This window comes from Chenopodium quinoa, unplaced genomic scaffold, assembly GCF_001683475.1.
Source record: "Chenopodium quinoa cultivar QQ74 unplaced genomic scaffold, ASM168347v1, whole genome shotgun sequence".
NCBI classification, from domain to species: domain Eukaryota; kingdom Viridiplantae; phylum Streptophyta; class Magnoliopsida; order Caryophyllales; family Amaranthaceae; genus Chenopodium; species Chenopodium quinoa.
The window spans coordinates 2,261,015-2,275,473 of record NW_018745675.1 but is presented as its reverse complement, the minus strand read 5'-3'; the positions used below and the strand labels follow the sequence as shown (position 1 = coordinate 2,275,473).

At 34.4% G+C, this 14,459-nt stretch overlaps 1 protein-coding gene across 1 annotated transcript; it reads left to right on the top strand.

Moving 5' to 3' along the window:
• The first annotated feature begins 3,122 nt into the window (after positions 1-3,122).
• Positions 3,123-13,349, top strand: LOC110717274. Its single transcript, XM_021895931.1, has 2 exons — positions 3,123-3,402; positions 12,565-13,349. The coding sequence occupies exons 1-2, from the start codon at positions 3,196-3,198 to the stop codon at positions 12,967-12,969; spliced, it is 612 nt and encodes a 203-aa protein (XP_021751623.1). The 5' UTR covers positions 3,123-3,195; the 3' UTR covers positions 12,970-13,349.
• Positions 13,350-14,459: the final 1,110 nt, after the last annotated feature.

Below are 14,459 nucleotides of genomic sequence, written 5' to 3'. Positions count from 1 at the left end.
TATAAATAGTAATCATTGTTTTGAGTACTCAAAAATATAAACAAAGACCAACATTCCTAAACTAGGTGAAGAATATCCCGGGACTCCCAAATGCTCATTTATTGACTCCACCTGAAAATAGTCAACACTGCTTACCATTAAGTTAAAGAGGGCAAACCAAAATGAATAGGAAATACAGATTAGCAAAATATACTAAGTACGATAAGTGCAAGATAAGTAAACTCAATTTATTAGCAAACATGCTTTTAAAATCAATCACGAAAATTCCAATATTTATTTCAATAACTCTAATATCATAATTCAAACCAATTCTCAAGATTCTCAAAATAATTCCAATAACTCAATAATTCAATAATATTGATTATTAAAAAAATTCCTCTTTTAAAAACTCAATTCCTCTCCTAAGTGTGCACCCCCCAAGCTAGTATCTTTTATTGAAAGGCTATTCTTGAGGAAAGACTTCGTCATACAAAATCCAGAGTCTTATCAACCAAATCCGCATAGTGGGATTAATATAATTATGCTTGTAAGGCTTTAATAAATAATTGAATAAAGCCTCTTTAAATCAATAATTCCAACCTTTATAATAAATCAACTCAAACTCCTTTTTATTTAATTCAACATGCTTTCAAAATCAAACCATTTAAACATGATAAATAATTCAATTATTCAAAACATGCTATTAAAATCAATCCTTCAAGTTTATATCAAAACCAATTTCTTTTAACGTACTTTATTTCATAAATCATAATTCAAATCAATTTAATTCAATCATCATAGAAATCATATAAAACATGCTTATTCAATCCGATCAATTTCGAAGGTATCAAGCCACCTAAACGTACCTTGATCCTTGCTTAGAAAACACATAAAAAGGAACCTCAAGAACTCTTGTAAAAAACACCCTACAATTAAATATAACCTTAATCAATATAAGGTCAACAAATAATCACAACAATTAAAATAAAACCCCCAATGTACATGAACCTTATAAAATTCTTTTTCATAAACTTGAATAATAAACTGAATTTATTTAATTAAAAACACTCATAATAGTTTTTATAAAACCCCCTCAGTAATGATAATAATAATAATAATAATAATAATAATAATAACAATAATAATAATAATAATAATAATAATAATAATAATAATAATAATAATAATAATAATAATAATTAGGAGAAGAGAAGAAGAAGTAGAAAACCGAGAAGAGGAAGGAGGAAAGAATTGGCAAAGGGGAGTAGCAGCACGCCGGCAGGTGGCCGTTGCTGGTGGATGACGTCAGCTGTTGCACGAGAGTGGTGGAAGCCGGTGGTAGCGGTGGTTTGTGGTGGTGGTTGTGTAAGAAAACCGTGAGAAAGAGAGGTGAGAATTAGAAAGAAATTAGAGAGAAAAAGAGCTTTTGGTGTGAGTTTTTAGCTCATGCAAGAGTTATGGTAGGAAAATGCAGTAAAAATTATGGTAATTTTTGTTTAATTTAGGGAATTACTTGGAGAAGAGTGGTAAAGAATTAAGGAAAGTTTAGATTTATGCATGGTGATTAAGGAATTAAGTATTATGGTAAGTATGTTGTCATGAAAAATAATATGGTAAATGGATGTGCTTAGGGATTAATCAAGAATGGTTTAAGGTAAATAATTAAGATGATCAAATATTTGGGAGATGGAAAATAATAATTAAGGAAATAATAGAATTTAAGGAAGATAATTAAAATACAAAAAATACCAAAATAAGTAGCTCAAAATATCATATGGTGGTCGAAAATTTTGAGCTTTCCTAACCTCATATTTTCGGACCTCCCTATTAATACTTAGGCATTTTTTTGCTAGATTTTAAGGAATAAAAATGATTGTGTAAATAATATATACTGTATAAAATAATTAATTAGGAAAATACAATTATTTACTAATTAAATTAACTAAGAAAAATCATATTTTCTTCACTAAGAAAATCCGAAAATTCCTAGCTAATTAATTAGGAAATTTGGCTCCTTTAAATTAAATAATAAAATATAATTTTACTTAATTAAAATATCCGAAATATATATATATATATATATATATATATATATAAATTCGGTTATTAAAATAAAATAAATGCATGATAAATCTTATCCAAAATCCAAAAATAATTAAGTCTTAAAATGCTTTTGGCGCCAAAATTCAAATATCATTTTGTCTCCAAAATTCAAATAGTAAAATAAATTACTAAAATACCCTTTTTAGAAAATATTAATTAAATAATTAATTAGAAAATACGTCTAAAAAAAACGGGATATTACATATAAATCCAAACTGGTTATTATTTGAGTTTATATGAATCTGTATCGTTTACACCCGGGTAAACTCCCAAACTGACTGTTCAAACCAATTTGTTTACAACCCGAACCGCTTACTACCTGAACCGTTTACGAGCCGAACCTAAATAAAACCAATAAAAAATAAACTGGAACCAAACCGAATCGATAATAAGTTTAACCGAACCGAAATCGACCCGTCGGCGAATTAAACCAATTCCAAATTGAACCGAAACCGAATTGTCAAATCATTTTGACATTGCTAGTTGCACTAGTTTTAAACTTATTAATATTGCGAACAATTTGGACTTTTTATTTGTAGTAATCAAAGGCTAATAATAAACGAATTTAGTTGTATCCATTGCACGAGTTATAAACTAATTAATATTGTTAAAAAGTTAGAGTTTTTAGTTGTAGTAATCAAAGCCTAACAATAAATATATTGAATTGTATCCATTGTAGGAGGTCTAAACTAATTAATATTACGAATAATTTAGAGTTTTTAGTTGTAGTAATCAAAGTCTAACAATAAATGAATTTAGTTGTATCAATTGAACGAACTCTAAACTAATTAATATTACGAATAATTTAGAGCATTTAGTTGTAGTAATCAAAGACTAATAATAAATAAATTTAGTTGTATCCATTACACGAATTCTAAACTAAGTAATATTATCAATAATTTGGCGTTTTAGTTGTAGTAATCAAGAGCTAAGTTAATATTCGGGCCCGCCCATTAAACATGCCGAATAGAAGTGTAGACAATCTATTCACCCAACATACAACCTACACATGAAACATATAAATTAAGGTTATATTGAAGGTCCAAATTAGAGCCGTGATAATATTTTCCACTCATCCTCTGGCCTTTTGTCCATGGCAGAAAGCTTAATGGGATGAGTGGAAAATATTATCACATGGCAGAAAGCTACTCTTCTCAACTTCTCGATGCCATGGACCGTCTTTGGTTCCACCAAATCATTTTGTCGCCCGAACCAACTTCAGTACTTAGTTCTAGTAATGCCTTACAATCATGTACTAGTTCATCGTCGGAATCTTGTCAATGGGAGGGGGATGTTGTATCATCAAGCTCTTTCTCTCAGGTAATGTCACAGTTTCAATTTATGCTTCTATTCCATTTTAGTAGCCGTATTGATAATGTAGTTTGAATTAGTCTTGTCACAACAACTTATTCATGCTAGCTATTGTCGTCCAATTAATAAACTAAATATTTCGAATAGGAAAGAGGTTCAACAAAATTGTGTTAAAAAGGATCTGTTTTTCAAATCCCAAAAGAAATGACTTATTCTAATGTACAAAATAACGTTAGGCCTTGTTCTTTTAAGCTATTGTGGCCTGCTCTGCTATGCTTTGAAGCTCAAAAGAACATGACATTGTAACTATCTTATAACATGAATCATATGAAACGTTTCTAGTTTCCATACTAGTTTTTTTTTTTTTTTTTTTTTTTTTTTTTTTTTTTTTTTTGTGCAAACCAAATTAAGCTTTGTTGGAATGCAATCGGAAGATTCGCAAAGCTATTACGATCCACACTCATGAGGGAATAAACGACGCCTCGAAGTAATACTCGCGCCCGATCAGGCGAAGTTGGCTACAGGACAGGAGGGCTCTCGCGCCCGATAGGGCGGTGGTTCGCCTGGCTAGGCGGCGATACCTAAGTTTGACGAGCCCGACCAGGGGGTTGTTGCTCGCCCCGGGCGAGAATTCGAGATCGCCCGACCAAGCGCGATGCCTGGTTTGGGAGAGTTTCTCTCGCGCCCGGTCGGGCGGCCGATTGCCCGGCTGGGCCCACCTATTTCTTGGGTCAGCTTCGTTTATTTGTTTCCCTTATTTGGGACACCTATAAATACGAGTATTGTCTTCTTCTTTAATTATTCATTCATACGAAACAAAAAACACAAACCTATCCTTTGAGATCTGAACTGTTCTTGAGCAATTCCAACCATTGAGTTCGGGTACACGAATTGCGGAGGTCGTTGTGTAAAACTTGGGAGGCGTGCGCCACTGGAGAATTTGTACCGGTGGTGGCGTATTACGCTTCTAAGGCAGTGGGTTCCAAACCACGACACAATAGAAGGAGGTCGGATCTTGATCGATTGTAACGTGTAGCTTGTCTTTGTTCTAGATTAATACAATATTTTTCCAACAATTTAAAACCAAAATAATTATTTAGATCTGTTAATATCATGACTAGAAATTCTCGAACTCGTTTATACCTAGATCTGTCTAAGGTTGAGTCTCTTGATGGAATTAATTACAAGAGATGGTCACAAAGAATGTTGATTTTTTTAACAAGTAGAAGTCGATTATGTTTTGTTTAGGGATGCCCCAAAACCTATTGTTCAAACCAATGCTATGATTGATATTCCTAGTACTCCTGTCGCTAGGAGTAAAGAATCTGACCCTACCCAGAGTATCTCTACTACTGTTGGTAATGAATTTGAAATCAAGAAATTTGATCGTGATAATAAGTTTGTTAAGGGTCATCTTCTGAACCACATGAATAATAACATATTTGATTTGTATGTTTATATGAAATCTACTAAGGAGATATAGGTGTGTTTAGAAAAGAAATATGGTGCGGATGATGCCGAGAAAAATAAGTATAGGACTGGAAATTGGTTGAACTTTAAGTTGGTTGACTCGAAGCCTATCATGGATCAAGTCCATGTGTATAAAAATTATGTTGCAGAAATTCTTGCTCAAGGTATGAAGATGTGTGAGATCTTGTTGGATAATGTATTAATTGAGAAATTACCTGAATCCTAGTCTGACTATCGAAATCACCTCAAGCATAAGAAAAGAGATCTAACTCTTGAAGATTTAGTGAGTCATATGAAAATTAAAAAGGCAAACCGCCTTAAGGATTCAAACTCCAAGCCAAAAAATGAATTAGCTGTGAAAGCCAATCTGGTAGAACTTGATTCTAACAATGAAAGGAAATCTGATAACAATCGTGCTGGCTAGGGGAAGTCTAGAAAGCACAAAGGTAACCTCAAGCCTAGAAGCAAGATTGACAAATCCAAGACCAAATGCTAGAACTGTGGCAAATTAGGGCACTTCGCTGTGTACTGCAAGGTGAAGGGAAAGTTTGATCAGAAAAGCAATGATGGGAAGAAGGGAAAATTCAAGAATCAAGCTCATCTAGCTGAAGATGAGGATGATGATGTTATTGTTGCGGTAGTCTCTGAGGTCAACTTGGTAGAAAATAACTTTGAGTGGATTGTTGACACAGGAGCTTCCAAACACTTTTGTGCCAACAAAGATCTATTTGCTACCGTGGAGGAAGCCAAAGAGGGTGAACAAGTCTACATGGGGAACTCTAGCAGCTCTGAAGTGCTAGGGAGAGGAAAAGGTGATTCTTAAGATGACTTCAGGAAAGACTCTGGCCCTACACAATGTACTGTATGTTCCTTCTCTCTACAGGAACCTTTATTTCTGGTGCTTTGCTTAACAAATTAGGAGTTAAGTTAATCTTTGATATGATGCTAATAAACTTGTACTAACCCGCAGTGGTGAATATGTTGGCAAAGGGTACCTTAGTGGGGGTCTCTTTGTTCTTGAAATTGTAACTAAATCTTCCATTAATAAGAGTTCTACTTCTGCTTATATTGTTGAGTCCTTTGATTTATGGCATGCTAGATTGGGTCATATTGGTGTTGCCAAACTGAAACGTATGAAACGTTTAAATTTTCTCCCGAATATGTCATTAGATGGACTAGAAAAATGTAAAGTATATGTAGAGTCTAAGTTTTTGAAGAAACCTTACAAATTTGTTGATGATCATTCCTGATACTATAGGGTTTATCTATTAAGGTCAAAAGATGAAGCTGAATCCAAGTTTCTTGTGTATAAGGTAGAAGTTGAAAACCAGCTGAGTCGAAAAATTAAAAGGGTTCAGTCTGACAGAGGAGGAGAGGTACGGCTCAACTTTCCTTAAGGGAGTGCGTGAAGCTGAGGGGATTATTCATGAGGTCTCAGCTCTGTACACACCACAGCAAAATGGGATCGCAGAGAGGAAAAATAGGACTCTAAAGGAGATGATGTGAGTTTTGGGTTGCCAGACAACATGTGGGGAGAAGCTGTACTGTCAGCAAATTTTGTTCTGAACAGAGTTACACATAAGAAGTTAGACAAGACTCCATACGAGTTATGAAAAGGTTATGCCCCGAATCTGAGTTACTTGAAAGTGTGGTGTCTAGCAAAGGTGGGATATCCTTCCTTCAAACGGTCGACAATAGGCTCGAGAACGTTTGATACGGTGTTCATTAGATATGCTGAGAATAGTGCTGCCTTCAGGTTCATGAGTCTAGGCGACAATGTCATTAGCGAGTCCCGAGATGTAGAGTTCTTCGAACAGGTGTTTCCTTTGAAGAAAAATGATGTTACTAACAATTTTTCTTCAATTCCTTTGTCAACAGATTAGGTTGAAACTTCTCCCAAGACTAAGGAGTTAACTCAATTTAGGAGAAGTAAAAGACAGAAAATAGAAGCAACCTTTGGCCCTGATTTCCTTACGGCGTTCTTAACTGAAATAGAAGGTGAGGATGGTCTAGATGAGGTCATGGTTTTCCTTTAGGTTGTAAATGAAGATCCCAAAATGTTTAAAGAAACAATGAGCTCAGTTGCTGCAAGTCTTTGGAAGGTAGTAGTTAAGAGTGAACTTGAGTCCATCATGTAGAATGGCACTTGGAAACTTGTTGATTTACCAAAGGGAAGCAGACCTATAAGGTGCAAGTGGATTTTCAAGATGAAAATGAGGACAGACGACAGTGTAGAAAGGTTCAAGGCCAGATTGGTGATTAGAGGGTTCACTTAGAAATACGACATTGATTATTTCTACACTTATTCTCCGGTGACTAAGATTGCTACTACTCGTACTTTATTTTCCTTTACCTCATCATTTAATTTGTTTGTGCATCAGATGGGTGTCAAAACAACTTTTTTAAATGGTGATCTGGAAAAGGAAATTTATATGGAGCAACCTCCAGGGTTCGTAGTTCCTAGAACGGAGAATAAGGTATGTAGGCTCAAGAAGTCCTTGTATGGACTAAAGCATGCACCAAAGCAATGGTATGAAAGATTTCATAGTACCATTCTTAGTTTTGGTTTTGATGTCAATGGTAGTGAGGCATGTGTTTACTCTAAAATATTTGCTATAATTAAAACTAAGAAGTTGCTTTCTTCTAAGTTTGAGATGAAGGATTTGGGAGAAGTAGATGTGATTCTTGGTGTTAAGGTTTTAAAGACCAAAAAGAGCTATTTTCTGAATCTATCTCATTATGTAGTGAAAGTGTTTAAAAAGTTTGATTACTTTGATGTTGTGCCTTTGAAAATTCCCTATGACAGTAGTATAGCTCTAGAAAAGAATTAGGGAAAAGTTGTTTCTTTGGAGAAGTATGCCAAGATAATAAGGAGCTTGATGTTCTTGATGAATTGCACTCGCCCAGACATTGCATTTGTTGTGAGCAGGCTTAGCAAATACACTCCTTGCCCAAGCGATGATCATTGGGTAGCTCTAAGACATGTACTGAGATACCTTCGTGGAACCATGAGTTGGGGCTTAGACTTTGTGGATCGTCCTTTGGTTCTAGAAGGGTATTGTAATGCTAATTGGGTAAGTTCCAGTGATGAAGTGAACTCTACTAGTGGGTATGTTTTTACTCTTTGTGCTAGTGTTATATCATGGAAGTCTGCAAAGCAGTCTTGTACTGTATTGCCAGGTCTACAATGGAAGCAGAGTTCATAGCTTTGGATCTTGCTACCCAGGAGGCGGACTGGTTGAGAAACTTATTGGCTGACATCCTTTTGTAGGGGAAACCAACACCACCGGTCTCTATTCATTGTGATTCACAGGTTGCTATCTATGTTGCTAGGAATAGTGTCTACAATGGCAAGAAGCAGCACATACATGTTAGCAGAAGTCAATGAGACAGTTTATTGTGAATGGGGTTGTTTCTTTAGACTATGTCCGGACAGAGAAAAACCTAGCTGATCCTTTTTACAAAGGGTCTATGCAAGAGAATGGTGATTGAATCATCAACAGGTATGGGTTTGAAACCTTATGTTGAACGGATGTGAGCTTTGTAAGTATTGATTAAACATTTTAATGTTTTATGTTATGAATAAATCCTGTTTTGTTGAATATTGTATGAATGAGAAATATTAGCTTGATTTATTGCTTATTGTTTATACTTACATTTAATTGAATCTAATGACTCTTTTTGAGTGGTTGTTAACTAGGTAGATTCAACGAACAAGATGAGTTTAGATCTTAATACCTCTATCCTGGTAATCAAGAGTGAGGAGTGATGGTGGTCTTAAGTGATCTGGACTATCAGCTGAGACTGCTTGAGTAGGGAATGTGAGAGGTACCGAAGATATGAGGTTGGGTTTAGCCCTTAATGCTACGGTTAGTCCATGGTCCGCTAAGCAGGATAGGTGCACCGAAAATGTTGAAAGAGGATGAACTTAATTGTTCTTAATGTTGAATCTCCGATGCATGAATAGTCCTTGAATTTGCAAAGTATTGTGAGTTACACATATTTGCATGAATAGTTCTTGGATTTGCAGGAGTGTGTGGAGTAGTTCACACGGCAACACCTACGTAAGTACGAAGAGTGGCTCTCTTCTAGGGAGAACAAGTATGGTTCTCTTGAAGTACTCATTAGTTCCCAAGAGTAGCCAAATTTGCAGAGTTGCTTAAGATATAAAGTCAAGGTATGTGTTTACAAGATCCCTTTCTCGCTCCTAGGAGTTGAAATCTTAGGATACTTACTAGGTAAGTGTTGAAAACCTTGTGCACTAATGTGTTAGTTCAAACCTTCAGATACTAGCATTTAAGTACAGAGACTTTGATTTACTGTTCAGATTTCATGTCGTTGATCCGCTTGCATTAGTGGGGGATTGGTGGAAATAATAATGCAATCGGATGATTCGCAAAGCTGTTATGATCCACACTTGTGACGAAATAAACAACTCCTCGAAGGAGTACTCGCACCCGACCGAGCGAAGTTGGCTACAGGAAAGGAGGGCTCTCATGCCCGGTAGGGCGGTGGTTCGCCCGGCCGGCTTGCGAGACCTAACTTTGACAAGCCCGACCAGGCAGCTCTTGCCCAGTTGCTCGCCCGGGGTGAGAATTCGAGATTGCCCGACCGGGCGGTCGTGGCCCAACCGGGCGCGATGCCTGGTCTGGGAGATTTTCTCTCCTGCCCGGTCAGGCGGCTGGTTGCCCGACCGGGTTCGCCTATTTCTTGGGTGAGCTTCGTTTATTTGTTTCCCTTTTTTGGGAAACCTATTAATACGAGTACTGTTTTCTTCTTTAATTATTCATTCATACGAAACCAAAAACACATACCCATTCTTTGAGATCTGAACAGTTCTTGAGCAATTCCAGCCTTCGAGTTCAGGTACACGAATTGCGGAGGTCGTTGTGTAAAACTTGGGAGGCATGCGCCACTGGAGAATCTGTACCGGTGGTGGCGTATTTCACTTCTAAGGCGGTGGGTTCCAAACCACAGCACAACAGAAGAAGGTCGAATCTTGATCGATTGTAACGTGTTGCTTGTCTTTGTTCTTGATTTCAATAGGTATTTTTCCAACAAGCTTCACTTATATTATTGATGTTGTAAAATAAAAATATTAAATAAAAAACACTATATTATTTAATGATTTGTGTTACAACAACAGATGCGATAGGTCAATTATTAATCAAGTTGTTCAAGATGATGAGGTGTTGTTATTCATCATAAAGGTTTCTACATTACTTAGGTAATACATTATATTGATTCAATGTATAAGTCATAGTAAGTTTCTTCTTCCACTCAAATATAAAAAAATAATAATAATAATAATAAAATAAATAATAAAAAAAAAAAAACCAACTTAGTTTATGCCTCTTTTTAATTTCTATACTCAAGGTTGTCTACTTTATTATTTAACTATTTTACTTAGCTAGTTTTAGTTAATACTAGAATGTGTCCGGTTAAATGCACAAGATATTGTATTTACACGGAATGATGTAAGCCTTGTTAAAAATTAGTTTTCTTTTATACAGTATATTTTACTCTTGGAATGAAGTTGGTTTTTTATTTGGATTTTTTGTTCTTTATCAGCTTTAAATAAAAAATAATACAATAAAATAAAATAAAATAAAATAAATAAAAAAATAACCGAATTGTGTTTTATCACCCGACAAAAAAATAATATTTTACCATCCACTTAAATTTTAATTCTACATGTTATCACCTCCGTAACAAATTACATCCCTAAATTCGTTAATTAGGCCCATCTAATCGTTAGTTTTTCCTTTTTATTCCACAATTCTTCATCATGCTTACCCTAAATTTCACCTACACCAATTTAATTCCTTTTTTTGTGAATAAAGATTAATTTATAAATAAAAAGTCATACGACATCTACAAAGAGATTTAAATTTGATAAATACATAAAAATTGAATCAAATAAAAGCATTCTTTCAGCAGAGCTACAATCGTTGTTGCAAATCGTATATTCTTCATACCCTCTTTTATATCGCTATGATTTACAACCTTCTTCGATGAGGGGGTCTATTGATCTGTTGTAGTCTTGAAGAATATTTTCGTCTGATTCATCTGATTTTAATCGAAGAATTAACCTCTTTCTCGATCCCGCACAAATCTTTACCCATGAAACAACTTGTACCATACTAAACTTAAAAAACAAAAACAAAACTAGAACAAAGCCCACCATAGGGGCACTTACTACACTCAAACCCACAATAGGGGTACTTACTACCTTTCAAATAGTGTAATTTTATTGAATTTAATAACAAAAACTTAAGGAAACTAAAGGAAAAGGGTCGGAAATAGCCAAATTTCTGGAGAAATTTTACTATTTTCGGCTTATAAAACACTTTTTTGAAGAACCCTAAAGAGAAAAAAAAAAATAGAGAGGAGACGGCTAGGCAATTAAACCTAAGAATACTTTCACCAATTTAATTCCTTCTTTTTACAAACTTAATTTGTTAAGGAAGCTGTAAAATATAGAATTAAACTTTTTTAGTGAGCGGTACAATATTAGGTGGTAATAAACTAGATCTTACAAATTAAAAAGTCCTTTTTATGAATTAGTGATCTGATACAAGGTAGTTATTGAATGATTTTGAGAAATTAAGTTTAATTATAGCTTTTGAATGGTTTTGGAGGTGTAAGTGAATGTTGAAAGTTTTTTTTAAAAGACAAAGTGAAAGTTATTGTAGAAAATTTGATTTTTTGTTTAATATACACTAGCTTAGGCTCCGTGCCATGCACGGTAAGTCTATTTTCTTTAAGAAAATGTTAATTATATCTAACAAATAAAAGTGACACTTTAAATTTCATTAATATCAATAATATGAATCAATTTTATTACGAGAGTATTACTTTTTTGGCAAAATATAATATTTCTCTGTTTATCATATAATAAAAAAGGAGTTGGAATAATATTTTAAGTAAATGTGTATGGAAGAATTATGAACACCAAATAAAAAGGAATATTTTTGTCATAAAGATAATATAAATTTTTTTGAAATGATATTATTATAATTGTATCAAATATTCAAAAAAAAAAGGTTAAAAAAGGAAGGGGAGTTTTAAAGGGGAAAAATAGCATCAGGATGTGACACGTGTTACTTTTGGTGTCTGTTTTAGTATAAAATTACTGATGATTGTGTATAAAAAGTGAGGATTGAAAATTTGGGATAATAAGGTGGTGAATATTTAAAAAAAATAACTCCTAAATCCTAATTATATACTTCGTATATGGTTTGATTTGTTGACACTACTAGTTTTTTTGTTGACATTACTAGTTTATGTACAATTGCAATTGATATTAGTGAAAGTAACGTAATTGTGTAGTTTTGTGGTCTTTAACCAAAGAAAGTGACTTAGCTATTGCATTAGTTTTAATCATGCAAATCACCCAATGGAATCAAAATCATTGCCTCATGGTAAGCTTATCATATCCTAGATTAGAGCCACTTTTACCAATTCACCAACATACTTTTCAAGATTTCAAGTTCTCAATATAGATAAACCAAAATATAATCCATATGTTCCGGTTTACTTGCCCGTAATCAATTTCACAAGATGTCAAGATTTATGTAACTAATAGAGTGGGAAGAAAGAATAATTAGGAGTATTAATTAATTTATAAGTCAATTTGTACAATGTCAAGATGATATATATACAGAGAATTAATTAATTTATACATTTCATATTGAACAGAAGGATTGCAATAATGAAGTAGAAGACAAGAGACAAGATGATGGTGATGATAATCGTCTTGGGAGGGAAAGATTATCAAGGAAAAATTTGATTAGCAATAAAATTAGGTCACAATCGTCCTCTCCATGGATTGAAAGACCAAGAAAGAGTTCAAGTCTTTTGACGAATGCAGGCCTTAAATTGCAAAAATTCTTAAGTTGTAGCAGATTGCATGATCTTGAGCTAGAAGAGTTGAAAGGGTTCATGGATTTAGGATTCCAATTTGAAATGGATCAACTTAACCCTCGAACTGTGAGAGTAATTCCGGCCTTGCAAAGAGTTGATGAAAAGTATGGAACGAGCACGCTTGGTGATATAGAACCTCAAACCAAAGAGAAAAAGAACAAAGTTGTGGAGCCATATTAGTCTGAAGCATGGACGATAAAGAGACCGGACTCGCCGTTGCTAAGGTTGAGAATGGCAAGGGTTTCTAGAGAAGAAGAGCTGAGAGAATGTCTTAAGCTTTGGGCTAGAACTGTTGCATCAACTATGCAATCTGATTAGTTTTCCATCTGTTTATTTTTAAGTGTATCTATTGACTTGCACATAGTTTTGACTTTATTAAAATAATATATAAACAAGGTTTGTTGGAAAATTAAAAAATTATTAAAAGAAGATAGTGGGTGAATAATTTACTTGAAAGTGATGGAAAAAGGAAATATAAAAAAGTAAAAGTGGAAATTATGGGTGGAGAAAGGTATTTAACAATGCATAAAAGCTTTAATTTCCATTTTTTAGAGTTGTTGCCCTTAAAAACAGCAGGTTTTGTGTGTGGCTTATCACATGGTGTGGCTAGCTAATACACAAGTAACCCCTGACCAAGTAATCCCTAACAAACCTAGCAATCCCAAACCAACCTAGTAAAACCAGACTGATCTAGTAACCCCAGACTGATCTAGTAACCCCTAACCGATCTAGTAACCTCTAACCGAGTAACCCTTAACCAACCTAGTAACCCCTGACCAAGTAACACCTGACCGACCTAGTAACCCCTGACCGAGTAACCCCTGACCAAGTGTGTAATCCCCGACTAAGTAACCTCTGCTAACCGAGTAACCCCTTTTCATAAATTAATTTTAACTCTATTGTTTGAACATCAAATAAAGTTTAATTTTCCTTCAAAAAAAATATAGTTTAAGTTTAGAAAAAATAGAGGAATAGAGGAGAAGGAGAAGAACAAAACAACTCAAGTGAAGAACGCAAAGGGGTTCGCTTGCGAGAAAAAGTAAGGATTCCATGACATTCTCTTTCTCCTCCTCCTTGTTCTTCTTCTTCATGCAGTTTTACTTTCTCTCTCCTTTTTCTCTAATTCCATGCAAATCTCAACCCTAAATTCATTCTTTGACAAACAACAACAAAAACAAACTACTCAAAACTGCCATTGCCAAAGACAAAATTGAAGCGAAAAATTACTCTACAATCTACTCATACTGCTACTATTGTTGTTTCTGCTACTGAATTTTTTACGAAGAATGTTCGATCAAAGATTCCACGAAGAAAACGAGCTCACATTTCTCCAATTCTCATCGATTTCACTACTTCAAATGTTGTTAATGATCTTAAGCTTAATCGCAATATTTCACAATAATTCGGCACCCAATTTCTACAATTCGGGCTTTAATTGCAGCAATTTGGCAAAGAGGAGAGAGAAAATGGGTGGAGTAGGAATACGGTTGTTGGTGATGTGTGGTTTGGCTTGGAGAAGAAGATAAGAAAAGAAGAGAGAGAAGACTTGTGGTGCAAGATTTTTATTTTTTTTTTTAAAAAAAGTTGTGCTTAGTTGTATGAAATTATTACACAAAAAATAGAGGAATAAACTTTTCTTTTTTGGGAGTATGGAAATATGTTTTTAGGAG

Coding starts and splice junctions, on each gene's coding strand:
- LOC110717274 (XM_021895931.1), top strand. CDS start 3,196: ATGAGTGGAAAATATTATCACATGGCAGAAAGCTACTCTTCTCAACTT. Junction 3,403..12,564: donor CATCAAGCTCTTTCTCTCAG/GTAATGTCACAG, acceptor CATATTGAACAG/AAGGATTGCAATAATGAAGT.